Source organism: Mobula hypostoma, chromosome 6, assembly GCF_963921235.1.
Source record: "Mobula hypostoma chromosome 6, sMobHyp1.1, whole genome shotgun sequence".
NCBI lineage: Eukaryota > Metazoa > Chordata > Chondrichthyes > Myliobatiformes > Myliobatidae > Mobula > Mobula hypostoma.
The window spans coordinates 99,333-125,763 of record NC_086102.1 but is presented as its reverse complement, the minus strand read 5'-3'; the positions used below and the strand labels follow the sequence as shown (position 1 = coordinate 125,763).

Genomic DNA, 26,431 nt, shown 5'->3' with positions numbered 1-26,431 from the left:
ACGTAAAAGGCGAACAAAATCAAAAAGGGGAAATAGAGGACTGAAGGTGTTATATTTAAATGCGTGCAGTATACGGAATAAGGTAGATGAACTTGTAGCACAGTTGCAGAATGGCATGTATGATGTTGAATTATAGCTGGGAGCTTAAAGTCCAGGGATACACACTGCATCGAAGGGACTGGCAGGAAGGCAGGAGGGTGGTGTTGCTCTGTTGGTAAAAAATGAAATCAAAGCATCAGAAAGAGGTGACAAAGGGTTGGAAGGTGTTGAATTGTGGATAGACCCAAGGAAATACAAGGATAAAAAGTCTGGGAGTTATTACAGACTCTGATCTGATATGATCATAATATGATAGAAATTCACCCTGCAATATGAGGAGGAGCTAAAGTCAGATGTATCAGTATTACAATGGAGTAAGGGGAATTACAGAGGCATGAGAGAGGAGATGGCCAGAAATGATTGGAAAAAATACTGTAAGGATGACAGCAAGGCAGCAATGGCTGGAATTTCTGAATGCAATTTGGAAGGCACAGGATATACACATTTTAAAGGCAAGATGACACAACTGTGGTAAACAAGGGAAGTCAAAGCCAACATAAAAGCCAAAGAGAGGGTATATAATAGAGCAAAAATTAGTGGGAATTTAGAGGATTTGGAAGCTTTTAAAAGCCAACAGAAGGCAACTAAAAAGTCATTAAGAAGGTAAAGATGGAAGACGCTAGCCAATAATATTAAAGAGGATACCAAAAGTTTCTTCAGATACATTAAGTGTAAAAGAGAGGTGACCGTGAATATCAGCCCTCTGGAAAACAATGCTGAAGAGGTAGTAATGGGGGATAATGAAATGGCAGATGAACTGAATAAGTATTCTTCACTGTGGAAGAATCTAGCATTATGGTGGAAGTTCCAGGTGTCAGGGGTCATGAAGAATGTGAAGTTACCATTACTATGGAGAAGGTTCTTGTGAAACTAAAAGGTCTGAAGGTAGATAAGTCACCGAGTTCAGATGGTTTATACCCCAGAGTTGTGAAAGAGATGGCTGAAAAAGCATTAGTAAGGATCTTTCAAGAATCACTAGATTCTGGAATGATTCTGGAAGAATGGAAAATTGCAAATGTTACTATACTCTTCAAGAAGGGAGAGAGGCAGAAGAAAGGAAATTATAGGCCAGTTAGTCTAACCTCAATTGTTGGGAAGATGTTGGAGTCGATTGTTAAGGACATGGTTTCAGGGCACTTGGAGCCACATGTTAGATGGGTCATAGTTAGCATAGTTTCCAGGGAATAGCTTGCCTGACAAATCTGTTGGAATTCTTTGAAGAAATAACAAGCAAGATAGACAAAGGAGAATTGGTTGGTGTTGTGTACTTGGATTTTCAGAAGGCCTTTAACAAGGTGCCACACATGAGGCTGCTTAACAAGCTACAAGCCTATGGCATTACAGGAAAGATTCTAGTATGGATGAACCAGTGGCTGACTGACAGGAGGCAGAGAGGGAATAAAGGGAGTCTTTTCTGGCTGGCTGTCGGTAACTAGTGATGTTCCACAGGGGTCTCTGTCGGTGACCGATTCTTTTTGCATTATATGTTAATGATTCAGTGATGGAATTGACAGCTTTGTTGCAAAGTTTGCAGATGATATGAAGATAAATGGAGGGACAGGAAGTTTTAAGGAAGTAGACAGCCTACAGAAGGACTTAGACGGATTAGGAGAATGGGCAATGCAATAGCAGGTGGAATACAGTGTCATGAAGGATATGATCATGCACATTGCTAGAAGAAATGAAAGGGATGATTATTTTCTAAATAGAGAGAAAATTCAAAAATCTGAGACACAAAGGGACTTGAGAGTCCTTGTGCAGCATTCCTTACTGATTAATTTGCAGGTTGGATCTGTGGTGAGGAAGGCAAATGCAATGTTAGCATTCATTTTAAGAGGACTAAAATATAAAAGCAAGGATATAATGTTGAGACTTTATAAAGCATTGTTGAGGCCACATTTGGAGTTGTGAGCAGTTTTGGGCCCCTTATTTTAGAAAAATTGTGCTGAAACTGGAGAGGAATCAAAGGTTGTTCATGATTAAACAGCTTGTCATACAAAGAACGTTTTATGGCTCTGGGCCTGTATTCAAGGAAATTCAGAAGAATGAGGGATAACCTAAATGAAACCTATGAAATGGTGAAAGGCTTGATAGAGTGAGTGTGGAAATGACATGAAGTTTTGTGGTGGTGTAGATAGTGTAGACAGTTGTTGTAGTTACAACAGGACCTTGATAGGATGCAGAGCTGGGCTCAGAAGTGGCAGATGGTATTCAATCCCAAAAAGATTCACTTTGGAAGGTTGAACTTGAAGGCAGAGTACTGGATTAATGCAGATATGTTAGCAGTGCAGAAGAACAAAAGGATTTTGCGGTTCACGTCCATGGATCCTACAAAGTTGCCACAAATGTTCATAAGGTGATTAAGAAGGTTATTGTGTGTTGGCCTTCATTAGTTGGGGGACTGAGTTCAAGAGCAGCAAGGTAGTGCTGCAGCTATATAAAACTCTGGTTCAACCACATGGGGTACTGTGTTCAGTTCCTCATTATAAGAGGATATGGAAACTTTAGAGAGGGTGCAGAGGAGACTTATGAGGATGCTCCCTGGATTAAAGTGTATATCTGATGAGGAAAATTTGAGCAAGCTAGGCTTTTCTCTCTGGAATAGAGGATGAGAGATGACTTGATAGTGTATAAGAGGCATAGATCAAGTGGACAGCAAGGGTTTTTTCCCTCAGGTAGACTGGCTAATAAGAGGACATAATTTTAAGGTGATTGAAGATTATGTCGGAAGTAGGTTTTTCAGAGTGATGTGTGTGTGGAATGTTCTGCCTGGGGTTATGGTAGAGCCAGATCTATTAGGAACATTCAAAAGACTCTTAGATAGACACATAAATGATGGAAAAATACGTTACGTGGGAGGGAAGGGTTAGAGTGATCTAGAAATGGGTTAGAAGTTTGGCACAACATCATGGGCTGAACGGTCTGTACTGTGCTGTAATGTTCTACTTTCTACAACAGCTTACCTGATAATTGCGCACCAGGCAAAGTGATGACCCTGTATGGAGTGCTGGAATTAAGAGATGAAAAGAGGTTGGTTAATATGGGGGAGAAGCTGAGATACAGTAATGCTGATACTGGAAATTGTAAGTAACATCTTAACATTTCGAGTATACATTAAAGATTTTATTGTTCAGTTAATGACTAGTTACTAAAACCATAAAACCATAGGACAGAGGAGAGGATTAGGCCATTCAGCCCATCGAGTCTGCTCCTCCGTTCCATCATGGCTGATCCTGGATCCCACTCAACCCCATACACCTGCCTTCTCGCTGTATCCTTTGATGGCCTGACCGATCAGGGAACAATCAACTTCTGCCTTAAATGTGCACGTGGACTTGCTCTCCAGCACAGTCTGTGGCAGAGTATTCCACAGATTCACTATTCTCTGGCTAAAAATATTCCTCCTTGCCTCTGTTCTAAAAGGTCACCCCTCTATTTTGAGGCTGTGCCCTTTAGTTCTGGATACCCTCACTAAAGGAAACGTCCTCTCCACATCCACCTTATCAAGTCCTTTCAACATTCAGTAGGCTTCAATGAGATCCCTCCCCCCCCCACCCCGCATTCTTCGAAATTCCAGTGAGTACAGGCCCAAAGCTGCCAAACACTCCACATATGTTCACCCCTTCATTCCCAGAATCATCCTCCTGAACCTCTGGACTCTCTCCAATGACAACACATCTTTTCTCACCTATGGGGCCCAAAACTATTGACAATACTCCAAGTGTGGCCTGACTAGTGTCTTATAAAGGCTCAGCGTTATCTCCTTGCTTATACAGTCTATTCCCCTTGAAATAAATTCCAACATTGCATTTGCCTTCTCTACCACAGACCCAACCTGTGAATTAACATTCTGAGTGTCTTGCACAAGGACTCCTAAGTCCCTCTGCACCTCAAATGTTTGAACCTTCTTCTCATTTAGATAATAGTCTGCACTATTGTTCCTTTTACCAAAATGCATTAACATACATTTCCCAACACTGTATTCCATCTGCCACTTTTTTGCCCATTCTTCCAATTTAAATCCTCCTGCAATCGCATTGCTTCCTCAGCACTACCGCCCCTCCAGCCATCTTTGTATCATCCGCAAACTTTGCCACAAAGCCATCAATTCCATTATCTAAATCATTGACAAACAATGTGCAAAGTAGCAGTCCCAATACTGACCCCTGAGGAACACCACTAGTCACTGGCAGCCAACCAGAAAAGGCTCCTTTTATTTCCACTTGCTGCCCCCTGCCTGTCAGCCATTCCTCTATCCATGCCAGTATCTTTCCTGTAACGCCATATGAGCTTATCTTGTTAAGCAGTCTCATGTGTGGCACCTTATCAAACTCTTTGTGAAGTTCCAAGTAAATGACATCCACTGCCTCTCCTTTGTCCACCCTGCTTGTTACTTCCTCGAAGAACTCTAACAGATTTGTCAGGCAAGATTTCCCTTCAAAGAAACCATGCTGACTTTGACTTATTTTATCATAAGTCTCCAACTACCCCAAAACCTCATCCTTAATAATAGACTCCAACACTTTCCCTAACCACAAAGGTTAGGCCATCTGGCCTATAATTTCCTTTCTTTTGCCCTCCTCCCTGCTTAAAAGTGGTGTGACTTTTACAATATTTCACTCCTCTGGGATCACGCCAGAATCAAATGAGTCTTGGAAGATCATGACCAATGTATCCGTTACCTCTTCAGCAACCTCTCTCACGTCACTGGATGTAGTCCATCTGGTCCAGGTGAATTATCCACCTCAAAGCCTTTGAGTTTGCCTTAGCATTTTTTCCTTTGTAATAGCAATGGTACTCAGTCCTGCTCCCTGACACTCATGGACCGCAGACACACTGCTAGTGTCTTCCACAGTGAAGACTGATGCAAAGTACCCATTAAGTTCATCTGACATTTCTTTGTCCCCCATTTCTACCTCACCAGCATCATTTTCCAGTGGTCCAATTTTTAACTCACCTGCCTTTTACTCTTTATAACACTGAAAAATAAACTTTTAGTATCCTGCTTTATATTATTGGCTAGTTTGCCATCATATTTCATCTTTTCCCTTCTTAAAGCCTTTTAAGTTGTCATTTGTTGTATTTTAAAAGCTTCCCAATCATCCAACTTCCCACTCACTTTTGCTACCTGATGTGCCTTCCCCATGGCTTTTATGCAGCCCTTAACTTCCCTTGTCTCCCCCTGCCATTTGAAAACAATTTCTTCTGTGGGACATATCTATCCTGCGCCTGTGAACTATTCCCAGAAACTTCAGCCATCTCTGCTCTGCCGTCATCCCCACCAGTATCCCCCCTCCAATCCACCTGGGCAAGCTCCTCTCTCATGTCTCTGTAATTCCCTTTATTCCATTGCAATACTGATGCATGTGACTTATGCTTCTCCCTCTCAAATTGCAGTATGAATTCAATCATATTATGATCACTGTCTCGTAAGTCTTCCTTTAAATTAAGCTCCCTAATGAGATCAGATTTATTACACAACACCCAATCTAAGATAGCCTTTCCCTGAGTAGGCTCAAGTAGAAGCTGCTCTAAAAAGCCATCTTGTAGGCATTCAACAAAATTCCCTCTTGTGATCTGACACCAACCTGCATATTGAAGTCCCCCATTACAACTGTGTCATTATCTTTATTACATGCCTTTTTCGGTCCCTTTGTAATCTCAACCCTACATCTTGGCTACTATTTGGAGGCCTATATACGATTCCGATAATGTTTTTTTTCACCCTTGCAGTTTCTTAACTTCACCCGCAAAGGTTCAACATTCTCTGACCCAAAGTCATCTCTTTCTAAAGATGTAATTCCATCTCTTACCAATAGAGCCACAGCACTGTCTATGCCTTCCTGCCTGTCCTTTTGATACAAAATATATCCTTTGATGTTGAACTCCCAACTATGGCCTTCTTTCAGCCACAATTCAGTGACGCCTAGAATTTCACACTGACCAATCTTTAATTGCGCCATGAGTTTGTCCACCTTATTCCGCATGTTATGCACATTTAAATACAGCAGTTTCAGTCCTCCGTTCTTAACCCTTTTGAATTTTGCCTCAGTAGTACAATTTAACTCTTTTGCTCTGTCTGCCATATTAGTTTAAACCACTTCCAACAACTCTAGTAAACCTTGCTGCAAGAATTCAAGTGCAACCAATCTCTTTTGTACTACGGAGGTGGAGTTAGAGCAGTGAATACCTTTCTGTATTTGAAGGCATAGTGGGATCAATGGAGATGATGGCATTGTCTGAATCCAGCAGAGAAATCGCCGCACTCCTGCAACACACTTGGAACAATTAGACTAAATCTGTTTGACAAATAATGGCCATTTCATAAATCCATCTTTGGGAACAGGACAAAAGTGAAGATAATGATCATCATAGCTGGTCTCCATTTCCTATAGGAAACACTTATCAACTATACATCTTCCCTTTTGACTCTTCTATCTCTGTTGGGTCAGAGTACATTCGATGGTTTACAGTACAACAGGATGGAGAATTACAATGATTCTCAGTGTCTTGAGTAAAGAAGTTTCTCCCCACTCTATTTTTACATACTATTCCTTTTTGCAATAAATTCTAACATTCTATTTACATTCATTTATGTTGTACCTGCACCCTGACTGTGTTTTATATATAATTGATATATAGATTCCCTATGTACAACAGTGTTCTCAGAATCAGTATCAGCTTTATTATCACCAGCAGATATCCTGAAATTTGTTAACTTAGCAGCAGCAGTTTAATGCAATACACAATATAGAAGAAAAAAAATAAATAAGTAAATCAATTACAGTAAATGTATAGTGAATAGAATAAAAATTGGGCAAAAACAAAAATAATATATATTAAAAAAGTGAGGTAGTGTTCATGGGTTCAATGTCCATTTAGGAATCGGATGGCAGAGGGGAAGAAGCTGTTCCTGAATCACTGTGTCTTCAGGCTTCTGTACCTCCTACCTGATGGTAACAGTTAGAAAAGGGCATTCCCTGGGTGCTGGAGGTCCTTAATAATGGACACTGCCTTTCTGAGACACCGCTCCCTAAGATGTCCTCGGTACTTTGTAGGCTAGTACCCAAGATGGAGCTGACTAGATTTACAACCTTCTGCAGCTTCTTTCAGTCCTGTGAGTAGCACCCCCCCCCCCACCGCATACCAGACAGTGATGCAGCCTGTCAGAGTGGTCTCCACGGTACAACTATAGAAGTTTTTGAGTGTTTTTGTTTCTACTATCTTTCTTATACATTTTACCAAAATGGATAACTTTACATTTACCTACAATGCACTCTGGCATCACATTGGATGCATGGGATGTTATGGAAGATGACTTCCAAGACTCTGTGCTGAACCCATTGATGTTTGTCCTCAATATCAATGAATTGGATAAGAATGTATAAGACACGAGAAAGTCTGCAGATGCTGGGAATCTGAAGCAACTCTCACAAAATATATATTAATGATTTAGATGAGGGAATTAAAAGTAACATTAGCAAATTTGCAGATGGCACAAAGCTGGGTGGCAGTGTGAAATGTGAGGAGGATGTTATGAGAATGTAGGGTGACTTGGACAGGTTGGGTGAGTGGGCAGATGCATGGCAGATGCAGTTTAATGTGGATAAGTGTGAGGTTATCCACTTTGGTGGTAAGAATGGGAAGGCAGATTATTATCTAAATGGAGTCAAGTTAGGAAAAGGGGAAGTACAATGAGAGCTAGGTGTTCTTGTACATCAGTCACTGAAAGCAAGCATGCAAGTACAGCAGGCAGTGAAGAAAGCTAATGGCATGCTGGCCTTCATAACAAGGGGAATTGAGTATAAGAGCAAAGAGGTCCTTCTGCAGCTGTACACGGCCCTGGTGAGACCACACCTGGAGTACTGTGTGCAGTTTTGGTCTCCAAATTTGAGGAAGGACATTCTTGCTATTGAGGGAGTGCAGCGTAGGTTCACAAGGTTAATTCCCGGGATGGCGGGACTGTCATATGTCAAAAGATTGGAACGACTGGGCTTGTATACTCTGGAATTTAGAAGGCTGAGAGGGGATCTTATTGAAACATATAAGATTATTAAGGGATTGGACATGCTTCCTGTCTCCAGCATGTTCCCGCTGATGGGTGAGTCCAGAACCAGAGGCCACAGTTTAAGAATAAGGGGTAGGCCATTTAGAACGGAGTTGAGGAAAAACTTTTTCACCCAGAGTGTGGTGGATATATAATATAAAATAAAATGCTCTGCCCCAGAAGGCTGTGGAGGCCAAGCCTCTGGATGCTTTCAAGAAAGAGATGGATAGAGCTCTTAAAGTAAGTGGAATCAAAGGTTATGGGGATAAGGCAGGAACTGGATACGGATTGTGGATGATCAGCCATGATCACAGTGAATGGTGGTGCTGGCTTGAAGGGCCAAATGGCCTACTCCTGCACCTATTGTCTATTGTCTAAAATGCTGGATGAACTCAGCAGGTCAGGCAGCATCATTGGAAATGAGTAAACAGTTGACATTTGGGGTCCAGACCCCCCTTCAGGACTGAAATGGAAGGGGGGAGACAAGAATAAAAAGTTGGGTGGGGGGAGGAGAAGGAGGCTTGCAAGAACATAATAGATGAAGCCAAGAGGGTGGAAAAGGTAAATGGCTGGAGAAGGAGGACCCTAATACGCAAGGAGAGTGGACCATCAGAGAAAAGGAAGGAGAGGACCCGGCGGGAAGTGGTAGGCAGCTGAGGAGAGGTAAAAAGCCAAAGTGGAGATTAGAAGAAGAAGGGAGGGAAAGGGAATTTTTTTTTTAACTGGAAGGAGAAATCAATATTCATGTCATCAGGTTGGAGGGTACCTGGATAGAATATAAGGTGTTGCTCCTCCACCCTGTGGGTAGTCTTATCATGGCACAAAAGGAGACCATAGACTAGCCATGTTGGAACAGGAATGGGAACTGGCCACCATTGTAGAGGAGGCTGCATCAGGAACACTGGGCATAATAGATGACCCTAGCAGATTCGTGAGTGAAGTGTTGCCTCACCTGAAATGACTTTTTGGAGCCCTGAGTGGAAGTGAGGAAGGATGTGAATGCGTAGGTGTAATACTTTGCTACTTGCAGGGATAAGTGCTGGGTGGGAGATTAGTGGGGAGGGACAAATGGACAAGGGAATCACAGAGGGAATGATCCCTGCGCAAAGCAAATGTGGGGGGAGGGAGGTAAAAATATGTTTAGTGGTAGGATCCCTTTGGAGATGGTGGAAGGTATGGAGGATGATGGGATAGTAGGTCAATACAAACTCCAGACTCACTTCAAGGACTCTCGCTATTGCAAAGGAAAATGTGTGAGGCAAACTCAAAGGTCTTAAGGTGGATAAGTCACCTGGGCCAGATGGACTACAGAAAATCTGCAGATGCTGGAAATCCAAGCAAGATACCCAAAATGCTGGAGGAAGTCAGCAGACCTGGCAGCATCTATGGGAAAAAAAGAGTACAGTTGATGTTTTGGGCTGAAGCTCTTTGGCAGGACAGACCTGCAGAAGGGTTTCTGTCACCACTTTTTGGATATGGCCCAAGTGCGAGTGAGAGTCATTGAAGCAGGTCAATAGATCGCAGGCTTTAATTCAAAAAATGGAAGATAACACAATAAACGCTAGGCCAAACAGGGCCGCTAACTAAAACTCTCAAAAGGGAAACAAAGCCTACACTGTGGCCGAGAAGAAAATCTAAACATTAAGCGACTACTGCTAGTCTTCAGGGTCAGTTGATTTTGAAAGTCCAGTGGCTCAGGGAAGGCCAAATGCAAAACAGCTGCGAAGCTTTGCTATGCTCTGTCCAAGTCTCAACAAGCACTACGACGACAAGAATGGAGTTAAATACTATCACGATTAAATAACAATTACCTGACACGTGCAAATGCCATTGCCGTATCTATTGTGCTGCCGAATCCGTGGTTGTGACAGTTTCAGCCCAAAACGTCGACCTTGCTCTTTCCCATAGATGCTGCCTGGCCTGCTGAGTTCCTCCAGCATTTTAGAAAGATAGAAACATAGAAAACCTATAGCACAATACAGGCCCTTCGGCCCACAATGCTGTGCCAAACTGTACTTACTTTAGAAATTACCTAGGGTTACCCATAGTGCTCTATTTTTCTAACCTCCATGTACTGTCCAGGAGATTCTTAAATGATCCAATTGGTATCTGCCTCCACTACCATCGCTGGCAGCCCATTCCATGCACTCACCACTCTGTGTGTAAAAACTTACCCTGACACCACCTCAGTACCTATTTTCAAGCACCTTAAAACTGTGCCCTCTTGTGTTAGCCATTTCAGCCCTGGGAAAAACCTCTGGCTATCCACACAATCAATGCTTCTCATCATCTTGTACACCTCTATCAGGTCACCTCTCATCCTCCACTGCTCCAAGGAAAAAAGGCCAAGTTCACTCACCCTGTTCTCATAAGGCATGCTTCCCAATCCAGGCAACATCCTTGAAAATCTCCACTGCACACTTCCTACAGTTTCCACATCCTTCCTGTAGCAAGTTAACCAGAACTGAGCACAGTACTCCATGTGGGGTCTGACCAGGGTCCTATATACTGTAGCTGTAACATTACCATTTTGTGTGTGATTCTGGCACGGTCCTGGAGGACTGGAAGATTGGAAATGTCACACCACTCTTTAATAAGGGATGAAGGCAAAATAAAGGAAATTATGGTTCAGTTACCTTAAACTCAGTGGTTGAGAAAATTTTGGAGTACATTATTAATGATGAGGTTTCAGGGTACTTGGAGACTATAGATAAAATATCTCAAAGTCAGCATGGTTTCTGTGATGGGAAATCTGGCCTGACAAATCAGTTAGAGTTCTTTGAGGAAGTAACAAGCAGGGTGAACAAAGGAGAGGCAGTGGATATCATTTACTTGGATTTTCAGAAGGTGCCACATATAAGGCTGCTTAACAAAATAAAATCCTCTGGCATCACGGGAGAGACACTGGCATGGATAGAGGCTGGCAGGAGGCAGTGAGTGGGAATAAAAGGGGGCCTTTTCTGTGACTAGTGGTGTTCCTCAGGGGTCAGTATTGGGACCACTACTTTTCACATTGTTTGTCAATGATTTAGGTAATGGAATTGATAGCGTTGTGGCAAAGTTTTCCACAAAGGTAGATGGAGGGGTAGGTAGTGCTGAGGAAGTAATGCGATTGCAGCAGGACTTGAACAAAGTGGGAGAACGGGCAAAAAAGTGGCAGATGGATTGCAGTGTTGGGAAATGTATGATAATGCATTTTGGTAAAAGGAACAATAGTGCGGACTATTATCTAAATGGGGAGAAGGTTCAAACTCAGGTGCAGAGGGACTTAGGAGTCCTCTTGCAAGACTCCAAGAAGGTTAATTTACGGGTTGAATCTGCAGTAAAGGCAAATGCAATGTTGGAATTTATTTCAAGGGGAATAGACTATGAAAGCAAGGAGATAATGCTGAGCCTTTATAAGACACTAGTCAGGCCGCACTTGGAGTATTGTCAACAGTTTTGGTCCCCAGATCTGAGAAAGGATGTGTTGTCACTGGAGAGAGCCCAGAGGAGGTTCACGAGGATGATTCCAGAAATGAAGGGGTTAACATATGACGAGGGTTTGGCAGCTTTGGCCTGTACTCACTGGAATTTAAAAGAATATGTGGAGAGCTCATTGAAACCTACTGAATGTTAGGAAATGGGGGAGATCTTAAATAGGTTTTTTGCGTCTGTATTTGCTAAGGAAACTGGCATGAAGTCTATGGAATTGAGGGAATCAAGTAGTGAGATCATGGAAACTGTACAGATTGAAAAGGAGGAGGTGCTTGCTGTCTTGAAAAAATTAAAGTGGATAAATCCCCGGGGCCTGACAGGGTATTCCCTCGGACCTTGAAGGAGACTAGTGTTGAAATTGCAGGGGCCCTGGCAGAAATATTTAAAATGTCGTTGTCTACGGGTGAGGTGCCGGAGGATTGGAGAGTGGCTCATGTTGTTCCGTTGTTTAAAAAAGGATCGAAAAGTAATCCAGGAAATTATAGGCCGGTGAGTTTAACGTCGGTAGTAGGTAGTTATTGGAGGGAGTACTAAGACAGAATCTACAAGCATTTGGATAGACAGGGACTTATTAGGGTGAGTCAACATGGCTTTGTGCATGGTAGGTCAGGTTTGACCAATCTATTGGAGTTTTTCAAGGAGGTTACCAGGAAAGTGGATGAAGGGAAGGCAGTGGATATTGTCTACATGGATTTCAGTAAGGCCTTTGACGAGGTCCTGCATGGGAGGTTAGTTAGGAAAATTCAGTCGCTAGGTATACATGGAGAGGTGGTAAATTGGATTAGACATTGGCTCAATGGAAGAAGCCAAAGAGTGGTGGTCGAGAATTGCTTCTCTGAGTGGAGGCCTGTGACTAGTGGTGAGCCACAGGGATCAGTGCTGGGTCCATTGTTATTTGTCATCTATATCAATGATAATGTGGTAAATTGGATCAGCAAGTTTGCTGATGATACAAAGATTGGAGGTGTAGTAGACAGTGAGGAAGGTTTTCAGAGCCTGCAGAGGGACTTGGACCAGCTGGAAAAATGGGCTGAAAAATGGCAGATGGAGTTTAATACTGACAAGTGTGAGGTATTGCATGTTGGAAGGACAAACCAAGGTAGAACATATAGGGTTAATGGTAAGGCACTGAGGAGTGCAGTAGAACAGAGGGATCTGGGAATACAGATACAAAATTCCCTAAAAGTGGCGTTACAAGTAGATAGGGTCGTAAAGAGAGCTTTTGGTACATTGGCCTTTATTAATCAAAGTATTGAGTATAAGAGCTGGAATGTTAAGATGAGGTTGTATAAGGCATTGGTGAGGCTGAATCTGGAGTATTGTGTTCAGTTTTGGTCACCAAATTACAGGAAGAATATAAATAAGGTTGAAAGAGTGCAGAGAAGGTTTACAAGGATGTTGCCAGGACTTCAGAAACTCAGTTACAGTGAAAGGTTGAATAGGTTAGGACTTTATTCCCTGGAGTGTAGAAGAATGAGGGGAGATTTGATAGAGGTATATAAAATAATGATGGGTATAGATAGAGTGAATGCAAGCAGGCTTTTTCCACTGAGGCAAGGGGAGAAAAAAACCAGAGGACATGGGTTAAGGGTGAGGGGGGAAAAGTTTAAAGGGAACATTAGGGGGGGCTTCTTCACACAGAGTGGTGGGAGTATGGAATGAGCTGCCAGATGAGGTGGTAAATGCGGGTTCTTTATTAACATTTAAGAATAAATTGGACAGATACATGGATGGGAGGTGTATGGAGGGATATGGTCCGTGTGCAGGTCAGTGGGACTAGGCAGAAAATGGTGCAGGTTTTTGGAAGAGATAAGGGAAGTCCAAAAAGATATAAAGCAGCAACTCAATGATATAAAGTCAGCTTGCTAACGTCAATCAGACAATAGCGGTGGCAGAGACTCGAATTGAGAAGGTGGAAGATCACATGCAAAACGTGGAACAGATACTAAGTAAGACGATAAAAATATTAAATCAACGGGAAAGTAAATTGCTTGACCAAGAGAGAAGATCGCGATGGAAAAATATCGGGATTTATAATGTTCCCGAAGGAGCGGAGGGATTGTCGATGATGGACTTTGTAGACAAGCTACTGCGGGACGCACTGGAGATTCCCCCGACTGTGGAGATTGAAATTGAGAGGGCGCATCGTTCACTTGTCCAGCGGCCTCCCAGAGACAGACAAAATAAACCGCGCTCAATAGTACTTGTATTCCTTCGATTCAAGAGCAAGGCGGAGATTCTACAAAGGGCCTGGGGTAAGAAGAGGGTTTTTTTGGAACGGGAAGTTAATATACTTCGATCATAATTACCCCCCGGCGGTCCTACAGAAACGGAAGGAATATTCCGAAGCGAAACGAATATTAAAGCAAGAAAAGATTAAATTCCAAACCCCGTACCCTGCTAAACTGAGGGTATTTTACCAAGAAGGGATGCGACTGTACGAGACGGTGGAAGAGGCGACTACAGACATGAACAACCAAGGACTGTCCATTAGCGTGGTCAAACCCAGGGAAAGTCTGACTGAGCAGTTATCCCGATCTGCTTGGGAAATAGTAAGAGAACCGAGAAAGCAGGGGACGGGAACACGACGAGAGAAGGATATTAGGAAGAGACTGTGAGTTCTCGGAAGACAGCCCTCGCCTCCTCCAGAAGAGCCATGAGGTTTGGCTAACTTTAAAAATGCTGATAAACTGAACGGAAGCAAAAATAGACGGTGATATACCTATCTCGAGAAATACGTGTTATAATGTGGATTTTATATTACTCAATTTTTTAAAAACTCATTTATTCCTTCCTTTTTCCCCACCTAAATGACAGTATATACATGGGAGGAATACACAGGGAAATCATTTCTGTGTAATGGACATAGTTTCTTTTACTTACTTTTATAGGTACTGCAGCGGGGGCCCTCAATCCACAGGTAGGAGGGGCTATCCCCCACGACTAGACTTTTCTTCTAGCCCAACCCAGGGTCATCTAGAGACCCCAGCCTTGGAATCACACCTTCGTTACCTTTTTTTTAATTATTCGCGTTTCTTGGCTCTTATTTGTTCAGGGAGTAAATCGATTAAATTATATTCTGCAAATTTCAATGATATACAAACAGGTAAATACACATGGCGAAGGTCAAAGTAAAATTCATTTCTTTTAATGTCAGTGGGCTTTTGAATCCAGTCAAGCACAGTAAAATTCTACCAAAAATGAAAAAAGAACAAGCCCATGTAGTATATTTACAGGAAACTCACTTAAGTGATAATGAGCTTGGAAAATTAAAGAGAATGGGCTTCACTAATTTGTTTTTCTCCTCATATAAATCAGGACATAGAAGAGGAGTTCCTATCCTCATCTCAAGCAAGCTAAATTTTCAAAAAGTATTTGAAATGGGAGATAAGGAGTGCAGATATATTCTGTTAAGGGGGAATATAGATGGAAATACAGTTATTTTATTGAATATATACACACCCCCAGGAAGTGATATTAGTTTCTTCCAGAAAATTACAAATATTATGGTAACGGAAACAGAAGGTCTCTTGATATGTGGGGGAGACTTAAATTTACAATTACAACCAAAGTTAGACTCTTCCAACAGAAAAACTTATGAAACAAACTTCCTACATAAGAAAGTTAACACTCTTTTTGAGGATGTTGGTCTGATTGATATATGGAGGAACCTTTTCCCCGACAGAAGGGATTACACGCATTATTCTGCCCCCCCCCCATTCCGTTTCTGCAGGAATAGACTATTTCATAACTTTTGGAAAAGATAAAAACAAATTAATCACCCATGGAATTGGGACAATAGATGTAAGTGACCATTATCTGTTGATCTTGACCTGCAACCAAAGAATACTATTTGGAAAATAAATTCAAGTCTACTCAATGATCCCTATTTTAAGGAACAAATTAAAAAAGAAATTGGTCTTTACTTAGAATTCAATGATAATGGAGAGGTTTCACCTCCCATTCTATGGGATACTCTGAAGGCTGTCTTAAGAGGGAAAATTATAGCGATATCTTCATATAAGAAAAAAATAAGGAATAGAACATTAGAGGAATTACAAAATATGCTGAAGGAACTAGAAAGAAAATACAAATCGAGTTTGGCACAGGATACACTAGAGGAAATTTTTAAAATTAGGAATGAAATTAATAGTTTGGCTACACAACAAATTAGAAAAAAATGTTTCTGAAACACACTATGAAAGTGGATCTAAATCTATGAAAGTACTGGCATGGAAACTGAAAAAATATAGCAGAAAATACAATTCATAGAATAAGGGATCCAAGAACAAAAGTGATTTATAAACAAAAATAAGCTAAGTGAAATTCAAGAAGCTTTTGAAATGTTTTACAAAACTCTATATTCCAAAGTTCCAGGGGGAAGCATAATTCAAACTGACACCTTCCTGAATTCTTTAGAGTTACCCACTTTAAGAAAAGAACAAAATAGAATGATGACTGCTGACATAACTGAAGCTGAACTAAAAACTGCAATTGGTAGGCTTAAATTAAGCAAATCACCAGGATCAGATGGATATACAACAGAGTGGTATAAAGAGTTTAGAAGTGAGTTAATTCCTATTTTACTCCACACTGAACTGGACCCTAAGAAGGCGCAAGTGCCACCCAGCTGGAAGGAGGACATAATCTCAGCTATACTGAAAGAAGGCAAGGATAAAATGGAATGTGGGTCATTTAGACCAATATCTATTCTTAATTCAAGATTCAAAGATTCAAAAAACTTTATTGTCATTCTAACCATACATCAGCTCTGCAGGGTAGAATGAGACAGCGTTTCTCAGGAGCAGCACAATCATAACATAACAAATGCAACACTGATTAATAAACATAACAATAAATAGTAAAACACAACAGCCACATGTCAGTTAAAATCAGTTATAAGTGTCCAGTGCAAGTTAAAAGTGTCCAAAGCAGAGTCAGGTGGAGCAACTATTTAGCAGTCTGACTGCATGTGGGACAAAGCTGTTCAGTAGCCTTGTGGTTTTAGTTTTAATGCTCCTATAATGTTTGCCTGATGGCAGAAGAACAAACAGTTCATGGAGAGGGTGTGAGGGGTCTTTAATGATGTACCGTGTCTTCTGGAGGCATTGACTCTGAAAGAGGTCTTAGACAGAAGGTAGGGAGTCCCCAATAACCTTCTTTGCTCCCCTAACAACCCTCTGCAAGGCTTTTTTTGTCGACAGCACTGCAGCTGGAGTACCAGGTTGTGATGCAAAAGGTCAGCACACTCTCAACCACGCCTCTAGAATGTAGTTAAGATGTTAGTGTGGAGTTTTGCTTGTTTAAGCTTCCTCAGAAAGTGCAATCTCTGCTGGCCCCGTTTCACAATCCCAGTGGTGTTCCTGGACCAGGTGAGATCATCCGAGATCTGCACCCCAGGGAACTTGATGTTTTCCACTCTCCCCACTGTGGAGCAGCTGATGCTGAGGGGTGTGTGCTCAGGCTGAGACCGTCTGAAATCGACGATCATCTCCTTGGTTTTGGTGACATTAAGCATCAAGTTGTTATCCCTGCACCAGCTCTCTAGGTGTTTGACCTCCTTCCTGTACATAGTTTCATCATTTTTGCTGATGAGCCCCACCACTGTGGTATCATCTGCAAATTTAATGTGGATTATAGAATATTTACTTCCATCATGGTCAAACGATTAGAAGAGTTTCTACCCACACTGATACATAATGATCAGACAGGTTTTATACAACAACGCCAAACACAACACAATATACAAAGGACACGTCACATTATGGGTCGTATTATTAAAAAAAAAATGAAATTGAAGCAATAGTGATAAGCGTGGATGCTGAAAAGGCATTTGATTCGGTTAATTGGAATTTTCTCCATTGAGTTTTACATAGATTTGGTTTATATGACACAATTATTAAAACTATACAGGCACTGTACGACAATCCTACTGCCAGGATTAAAGTCAATGGATATTTATCAAATAGTTTTACCCTAGAAAGGGGCACGAGCCAGGGTTGTGCATGGTCACCTCTACTCTTCGCATTATATCTGGAACCATTATCTCAATACATCAGACAAAATGAAGATATCAGGGGAATTACTATTAAAGGGACAGAACATAAATTGGCCTGTTATGTGGATGACATTTTGATCTGTCTAGGGCAACCAACATACTCTCTACCTAAATTGATGCAATCCTTTGAACAATATGGCCAACTATCAGGATACAAGATCAACATAGATAAAACCCAACTACTTTCATATAACTATAGCCCACCAAGAGAAATTGAAAGTAGATATCCTTGGGCATGGCAAACAGAGTCCGTCAAATATCTGGGCATCATTATGCCAAAAGATTTGGTGAAATTATCAGAATGCAATTATCAGCCTATATATATATATATATTATAACAAGATGGAACCTAATTCCTTTTCTTGGTCTCAATTCAAGGATTGAATTTATTAAAATGAATTTACTGCCCAGACTACTATATCTCTTTCAGACCCTACCAATAGAGATTAAACAAAATCAATTCAATAAATGGAACAAGATGCTATCAAGATATATATGGCAAGGTAAAAGGCCTAGGGTTCGTCTCAAAACTTTGCAATTAGCCAAGGAAAAGGGGGGATGAGGCCTACCTTCTCTTAGAGATTATTATTTTGCAGCACAGTTGAGAGCTGTGATATGCTGGTGCAACCCATCATATGGAGCTCAATGGAAAAACATTGAGGAGAGGATGCTTTTCATCCCTATACAGGCAATTTTGGCTGATAACCTACAAAGTTACATAAATAATATTGACAACTTGTGGGTGAAATGGTCTCTTAAAATATGGAAGACTATTATAAAAGAATATAAACTGGAGAGAGACATTGCAATTCTTAAATGGTATGCATATGACTCGGATTTTACGCTGAATAAACTGGATGCTAGATTTAAGGACTGGACAGCTAAAGGAATAACAGCTATTTGCAATATAATGAAAGAAGGAACACTGTTCAGTTTTGAAATGCTCAGAGAAACACTTGTTAGAAAAACAAGACTTTTACCAGTATTTACAGATGTAACCAAGGCAAGTACATGTCTGATAGAGCTATTTAGAAAAGCATATTATTCAGACAACGGTAGTAGAATAATTTCAAGAGTTTATAAGGGTTTGTCAAATCTTAAAACATATTTGACTTCATACATTAAAACAAAATGGGAGAAGGAAGGAGGGATAATAATATCTGAGGAAGACTGGACAATAATATGGAGGTATCAATGGAAGTGTACCAGTTCACAGAAATGGAGGGAGTTCAGGTGGAAAAACTTGATAAGATATTTTATTACAACCGCTCAGAAATCCCATTATGATAGTAACTCCCCTGCTTGCTGGAGAAATTGTGGAAATCAAAATGCAAACCATTATCATATTTTCTGGGAATGCCCCGTTATCAAAGACTATTGGAGTGGGATACATAATACCCTACAAGGCATCTTTAAATGTAAAATACCCTTAGAGAGTAAGACCATATATTTTGGGTATATACCTCAAGAATAGTTGAAAAGAGATAAATATTTAATGAATGTACTGCTGGTGCCTGGTAAAAAGACCCTTACCAGGAAATGGTTGTTTCAGGAGAGCCCAACTTTAAATGTATGGATGGAAATTACAATGGATATTTACAAAATGTAGAAGATAACAGCATCTGTTAATCATAAGTTGGAACAATTGTATTCATACTGGAAAAAAATGGTTTAACTACATAACACCTTAAAGGCCTGATTTTATTCTCACAAGTCAATGAATATGTTGTAAGAAAAAATCACTCCCTACTCTGTACATCGTTTTCTCCTTTCGATTGTTTTCTTTCCTCTCCTTTCTATAAGTGTATACCTCAGATAAATATTATGTGGAGATTTGTGACAAATATATGATATATATGTACAGTATCTGAAATACATCTAATGGAAATGTTTGATGAAATTCAATAAAAAAAATTACAAAAAAAAAGGAAAATAGAGGGCCGTGTGATAGGGAAATTCTGGAGTTGGACAGCACAACATTGTGGGCTGAAGGGCCTGTCATGTGCTGTAGATTTCTATGTTTCTATGAATGTGAGTAGTATACAGAATAAGGCAGATGAATAGTTGCTGATTAGCAGGTGTCATGATGTAGGCATCACTGAATCATGGCTGAAAGATTATAACTGGGAACTTAATGTCTAAGGATACACATATCGAAAAGATAGGCAGGAAGGCAGAGGGAGCACGTTGCTCTGTCGATAAAAAATGAAATCAAATCATTAGAAAAATGTGACATAGGTTCAGAAAGTATTGAATTATTGTGGATAGAGCTAAGGAACCACAAGGGTAAAAAGACCCTGATGGGAGTTATATACAGACCCCCAAACAGTAGTCAGGATGTGGCCAACAAATTACAATGGGAGATAGAAAATCCATGCCGATAGGGCAATGTTACAATGGTCATGGGGTACTTCAATATGCAGGTAGATTAGTAAAATCAGGTTGGTGCTGGATTACAGGAGGGGGAATTTCTAGAGTGCCTATGAGATGGCTTTTTAGAGCAGCTTGTGGCTGAGCCCACTGGGGGATCAGCTATTCTGCATTGGATGTTGTGGAATGAATCAGAATTGATCAGAGACCTTAAGGTAAAATATTCCTTAGGGGCAAGTGATCAAGAATTCACCTTGAAATCTGAGAAGGGGAAGCTAACGTCAGATGTATCAATGTTACAGCTGAGTAAAGTGAATTACAGAGACGTGAGAGAGGAGTTGGCCGGAATTGATTGGAAAAGAACACTAGCAGGGATGACAGCAGAGCAGCAATGGCTGGAATTTCCTGAAGCAATTCGGAAGGCACAGGACATATACATCTCAAAGAGGAAGTATTCCAAAGGAAAGATGACATAATGTAGCTAACAAGAGAAGTCAAAGCCAACATAAAAGCCAAAGAGAGGGCATATAATAAAACAAAAATTAATGGGAAGTTAGAGGAATGGGAAACTTTCAAATACCAACAAAAAGGCAACTAAAAAGTCATTAAGGTAAAGATGGAATACAAAATTAAGCTGGTCAAAAATATTTAAGAGAATACCAAAGGTTTCTTCAGGATACATAAAGTGTAAAAGAGAGGAGAGAGTGGATATTGGATCACTGGAAATGATGCTGGAGAGGTAGTAATGGGGAACAACGAAATGGCGGATTCAAGCATTTCAAGGTTCTGGAAAACTGGAGAATTGCAAATGTCACTCTACTCTTCAAGAAGGGAGAGAGGCAGAAAAAAGGAAACTGTATGCCAGTTAGTCTGACCTCAGTAGTTGGGAAGATGTTTGAGTCGAGTACAGGGCTACTGTAGGAAACTTTGTCACATGGTGTGAGCAGAATTATCTGCAGCTTACTGTGAAAAAGACTAAGGAGCTGGTGGTAGACCTGAGGAGAGCTAAGGCACTGGTGACCCCTGTTTTCATCCAGGGGGTCAGTGTGGACATGGTGGAGGATTACAAATACCTGGGGATACGAATTGACAATAAACTGGACTGGTCAAAGAACACTGAGGCTGTCTTCAAGGGTCAGAGCCGTCTCTATTTCCTGAGGAGACTGAGGTCCTTTAACATCTGCCGGACGATGCTAAGGATGTTCTACGAGTCTGTGGTGGCCAGTGCTATCACGTTTGCTGTTGTGTGCTGGGGCAGCAGGCTGAGGGTAGCAGACACCAACATAATCAACAAACTTATTCGTAAGGCCAGTGATATTATGGGGATGGAACTGGACTCTCTCACGGTGGTGTCTGAAAAGAGGATGCTGTCTAAGTTGCATGCCATCTTGGTCAATATCTCCCATCCACTACATAATGTACTGGGTGGGCACAGGAGTACATTCAGCCAGGGACTCATTCCTCCAAGATGCAGCACAGAACGTCATAGGAAGTAGTTCCTGCCTGTGGCCATCAAACTTTACAACTCCTCCCTTGGATGGTCAGACACCCTGTGCCGATAGGCTGGTTCTGGACTTATTTCATAATTTACTGGCATAATTTTACATATTACTATTTAACTATTTATGGTTCTATTGCTATTTCTATTACTATTTATTATTTATGGTGCAACTGTAACAAGAACCAATTTCCCCCATGGAATCAATAAAGTATGACTATGACTATTAAGGTTGAGGTCTCAAGGTACTTGGAAGCACATGATAAAATATAGTCAACGTGGTTTACTCAAGGGAAACTCTTGCCTGACAGATCTGTTGGAATTCTTTGAAGAAATAACACACAGGATAGACAAAGGAGATTCGGTTAATGTTGTGTACTTGGATTTTCAGAAGGCCTTTGACAAGGTGCCAGACATGAGACTGCTTAACAAGCTATGAAGCCATGGCATGACAGCAAGGATACAATAGATATCTTGTTTGGCAAAGACCATTGCAGTGTTTCCATGCTGTATGACCTGAATGAATGATATTTACATTGCCTATAAAAAGTATTAACCCGCTTCCCCCCCCCGGAAATTTTCATGTTTTATTGTTTTACGACATTGAATCACAGTGGATTTAATTTGGCTTTTTTGACACTGATCAACAGAAAAGACTCTTTCGTACCAAAGTGAAAACAGATCTCTACAAAGTAATCTAAATTAATTACAAATATAAAACATAAAATAATTGATTGCGTAAGTATTCATCCCCCTTTAATATGACACACCAAGTCATCACTGGTGCAGCCAATTGGTTTCAGAAGTCACATAATGAGTTAAATGGAGACCTATGTGCAGTCAATGTGTTTCAATAGATTGTAGTAAAAGGTACACCTGTATCTGGAAAGTCCAACTGCTGGTGAGTCAGTATCCCGGCAAAAACTACACCATGAGGACAAAAGAACACTCTAAACAACTCTGCGAAAAGGTTTTTGAAATGCTCAAGTCAGGAGATGGATACAAGAAAATTTCCAAGTTAATGAATATTCCTTGGTGTACAGTTAAGTCAATCATTAAGAGATGGAAAGAATATGGCACAGCTGTAAATCTGCCGAGAGCAGGTTGTCCTCAAAAACTGAGTGACCCTGCAAGAAGGGGATTTGTGAGGAAGGCCACCAAGAGACCTATGACAACTCTGGAGGAGTTGCAAGCTTCAGTTGCTGAGATGGGAGAGACTGCGCATACAACAACTGTTGCCCAGGTGCTTCACCAGTCTCAGCTTTATGGGAGAGTGGTAAAGGGAAAGCCTCTGTTGAAAAAACCCACATGAAATCTCAGCTAGAGTTTGCCAGAAGACATGTAGGAGACTCTAAAGTCAGCTGGGACCAAAATTGAACTTTTTTGGCCATTGGACTGAACACCATGTTTGGCATAAGCCAAACACTGCACATCATCAAAAACACACCATCCCTACCATGAAGCATGATGGTGACTGCATCATGCTGTGGGGATGCTTCACTGCAGCAGACCCTGGAAGCCTTGTGAAGGTAGAGGGTAAAATGAATGCAGCAGAATACAGGGAAACCCTAGAGGAAAACCTGATGCAGTCTGCAAGAGAACTGTAACTTGGAAGAAAATTTGTTTTACAGCAAGACAATGACCCCAAGCATAAAGCCAAAGCTACACAGGAATAGCTTAAAAACAACAAAGTTAATGTCCTGGAGTGGCCAAGTCAGAATCTCAATCCAATTTAGTTTGTGGCTGGATTTGAAAGGGGCTGTTCACTCACGGTCCCCAAGCAATCTGACAGACCTTGAGCCATTTTGTGAAGAAGAATGGGGAAAAATTGCAGTGTCGAGATGTGCAAAGCCGATAGAGACCTATCCACACAGACTCAAGACTGTATTGCTGACAAAGGTGCATCTTCTAAATACTGACTTGAAGGAGGTGAATACTTGTGCAATCAATTATTTTGTGTTTTTTATTTGGAATTAATTTAGATCACTTTGTAGAGATTTGTTTTCACTCTGACATGAAAGAGTCTTTTTCTGTTGATCAGTGTCAAAGAAGCCAAATTAAATCCACTGTGATTCAATGTTGTAAGACATTAAAAAACATGAAAACTTCCAAGAGGGGCGAATACTTTTTATAGGCACTGTATATATTGGATATAGTTCAGGGAATATTTACCAGATGATCCCGGGAGTGAATAAATTGTCTAACAAGGAAAGGTTGGACAGATATCTGCTGGAGTTCAGAAGAGAGAAAGAACTTAAATTTTATTATATTTTATTAATTTATGTTAATATCTTGTTTTTGTGCTGTGTGTAGTATATGCTTTGTGGGTGCTCTGTGGTCTGGAGGTTGTCTGGTTGTATATGTGTATAGACAGATGATACTAGACTTGAACTTCACTGAAATGTAAGATCTTGAGGGACTCTGTGGTGGACACAGACTATGTGTGTTTCACAGAAATTTACAGCACGTTACAGGCCCTTTGGCCCACAACGTTGTGCTGACCATGTAACCTACTCTGGAGACTACCTAGAATTTCCCTAGCTCAGTTTTCTTCTGAGGGACGACCTGCAACTACCAACATTATTTAAAGTAAGGACAGTCATTTATTTCAGAGGCAAATCAAAACTCCTTCTCTAAAGATTCTGGAACTCTTCCTCAAAGGATGTGTTGAATATGAGGCATGGTAAGATAAAACTCCACCATGGACAGTCTCAAGCCTGGCAGCGAAAGGAGCAGGTTTGGGCATGGGGCCTGCAGCTCTATCCCTAAAAGCTAAGAGCTATAAAAGCTTTAAAGACCCTATCCTTGGGAGAGGAAGGTTCCCAGTAAGGGTGATGGGCTTAAGGGGGATGGTTAGAGAGAATTTTGTGATGTAAGGACTGAATGGTTTCTGAAGGTAGACTTGAAAATGGATTTGAGTTTACAATCAGGTATACAGGCTCCTAGTTCATGTTTCAGAAAGAGATTTCCAGAACCACAAGAGAAAATTATTTTCCTCATCTTTACTCGTCTGTAAGATTAGGGGGATTAGAGAGTTTTATCACATTTAAACACTATTTAGAAGTGCTCTTTACTAGAACAGGAATAACCTAGTGCTGAAAATTAGGTTCAGGCTGAGCAGTTTTCTTGCAACTCATGTAGACACTTTGGCCTAAATGGCTTCCTCAATTCTCTCTGACTCAGTGTCTAACCCAATGTCCTTAGCCTGAGAGGGCCTGATAGGTCCGTAGGGAGGAGAATTCACTCTGATTCTAATCCCTGCTGTCCTTGACCTGAAAGTCTTCAGGACTGGGAAATTGACAGAATTATTTAAAATATCTGAGCATGTGTCACATTTGGTGAGAGCCTGTGACTGTATTGTCTCTGACTGCAAGGGTCTGATTGATCTCACCGAGCTAGTCCAGCTGTGTTGCACAGCAGCTCCCTGATGTCACTTGGGCTGCAATAGCGGCTGAAAAGCACCTGTTGAAACAAAACAGCAGAGAAAGGAAGAAAACATTAAGGCCAGGCTGTGTGGTAGATGATAACACAGAATACGGGCAGAGAAGGAAGGATGAGGATGGCAAGATAAAGGAACCTTGCTTATCACATGAGGTGGTGTATCTAGTCAACCAGATATGGGAAGCGTACATAAGCTATAGGAACCTAAAATCAAACAGAGCACTTGAGGTGGCTTTGTGAATAACGTAGAAGATTACCCAAGGAAACAAGAGGATAGATACTCAGTGGCCACTTAACTGTGTATTTCTTGTACCTAATAAAATGGCCCTTGAGTATATGCTTATGGTCTTCTGCTGTGGGCCATCCACTTTAAGGTTTGACGTGCTGTGCATTCAAAGATGCTCTTCTGCACACCTTTGTTGTAACACGTGGTTAGTTGAGTTACTGTCACCTTCCAGCCAGCTTTTTTTTAACAAAACTACAAAAGTTTATTCACTCAATAAAACACAAAGTGCAAACATCAAGACAGTGAACAAATTCAAATGTGATTATAACTGTCTACAAAACAGCCAATTCCCTGGGGGAGCCCACCGTTCCTGGAAATCCCCCACTGTACCCATTGTGATTTGCATACTCCCTCTCCGAAGACACCCGGACATGGAAGTATTCTCAGAAGAGGAGCAGGCAGTTGGCCTTGACTGTTTGTTACCTGGACCCATGAATGGCCATCTTGGTCAGGCCCAGGAGCAAGCCCAACAGTAGATCCTACGAGTGACCTGCCCTTTTCCATACTGGATGCACTTATATCAGGAGTGTGATGCTGAAGTGTAATCAGAAACTGAGGAGCAGCCCCTTCAGATATTCAGACAGGAGCTGCAACCTCTTACACTCCATATCTGGCAATTCTGCTCCGACCTCTCTCACTAACAACGGATTTTTGTCTACAGAACTGCTGCTCACAGGATTTTTTTTCCCACTATTCTCCTTGGTACCTTGGCAATTGTAGGGGTGACTTACAGTGGACTAAAATGCTTGAGTATAGACATTAAAAAGAGGATTTGCTGATGCTTTTGAAAGCTACTAAGTTAGATAAGTCACTGGGACCAGACAGGTGAGATATACCCCAGGCTACTGTGGGAAGTGAGGGAGGAAATTTCTCAGCCTCTGGTGATGATCTTTGCATCATCAACAGAGACAGAAGTACTGGAGGATTAGAGGGCTGCAAATGTTGTTCCCTTGTTCAAGAAAGGGAGTAGAGATAACCCAGGAAATTATAGAGCAGTGAGTCTTTCTTCAGTGGTGGGCAAGTTGTTGGCGAAGATCCTGAAACGCAGGATTTAATGAGCATTTGGAGAGGTATAATATGATTCGGGACAGTCAGCATGTCTTTGTCAAGGGCAGGTCATGCCTTACAAGACTGATTAAATTCTTTGAGGATGTG

General features: G+C 41.2%; 1 protein-coding gene across 1 annotated transcript in view; it reads right to left on the bottom strand.

Annotated features, from left to right (window-relative positions):
• The window catches only part of pde9aa (phosphodiesterase 9aa), a 214,045-nt gene that overhangs the window by 155,736 nt on the left and 31,878 nt on the right, over positions 1-26,431 (bottom strand). Inside the window, exons 2-4 of the mRNA XM_063050162.1 lie at positions 24,941-25,011; positions 6,290-6,367; positions 3,063-3,106 (exon numbers count right to left, since the gene is read on the bottom strand). Of these exons, the coding sequence (XP_062906232.1) occupies positions 3,063-3,106; positions 6,290-6,367; positions 24,941-25,011 (193 nt within the window). The remainder of the gene's footprint in view (positions 1-3,062; positions 3,107-6,289; positions 6,368-24,940; positions 25,012-26,431) is intronic.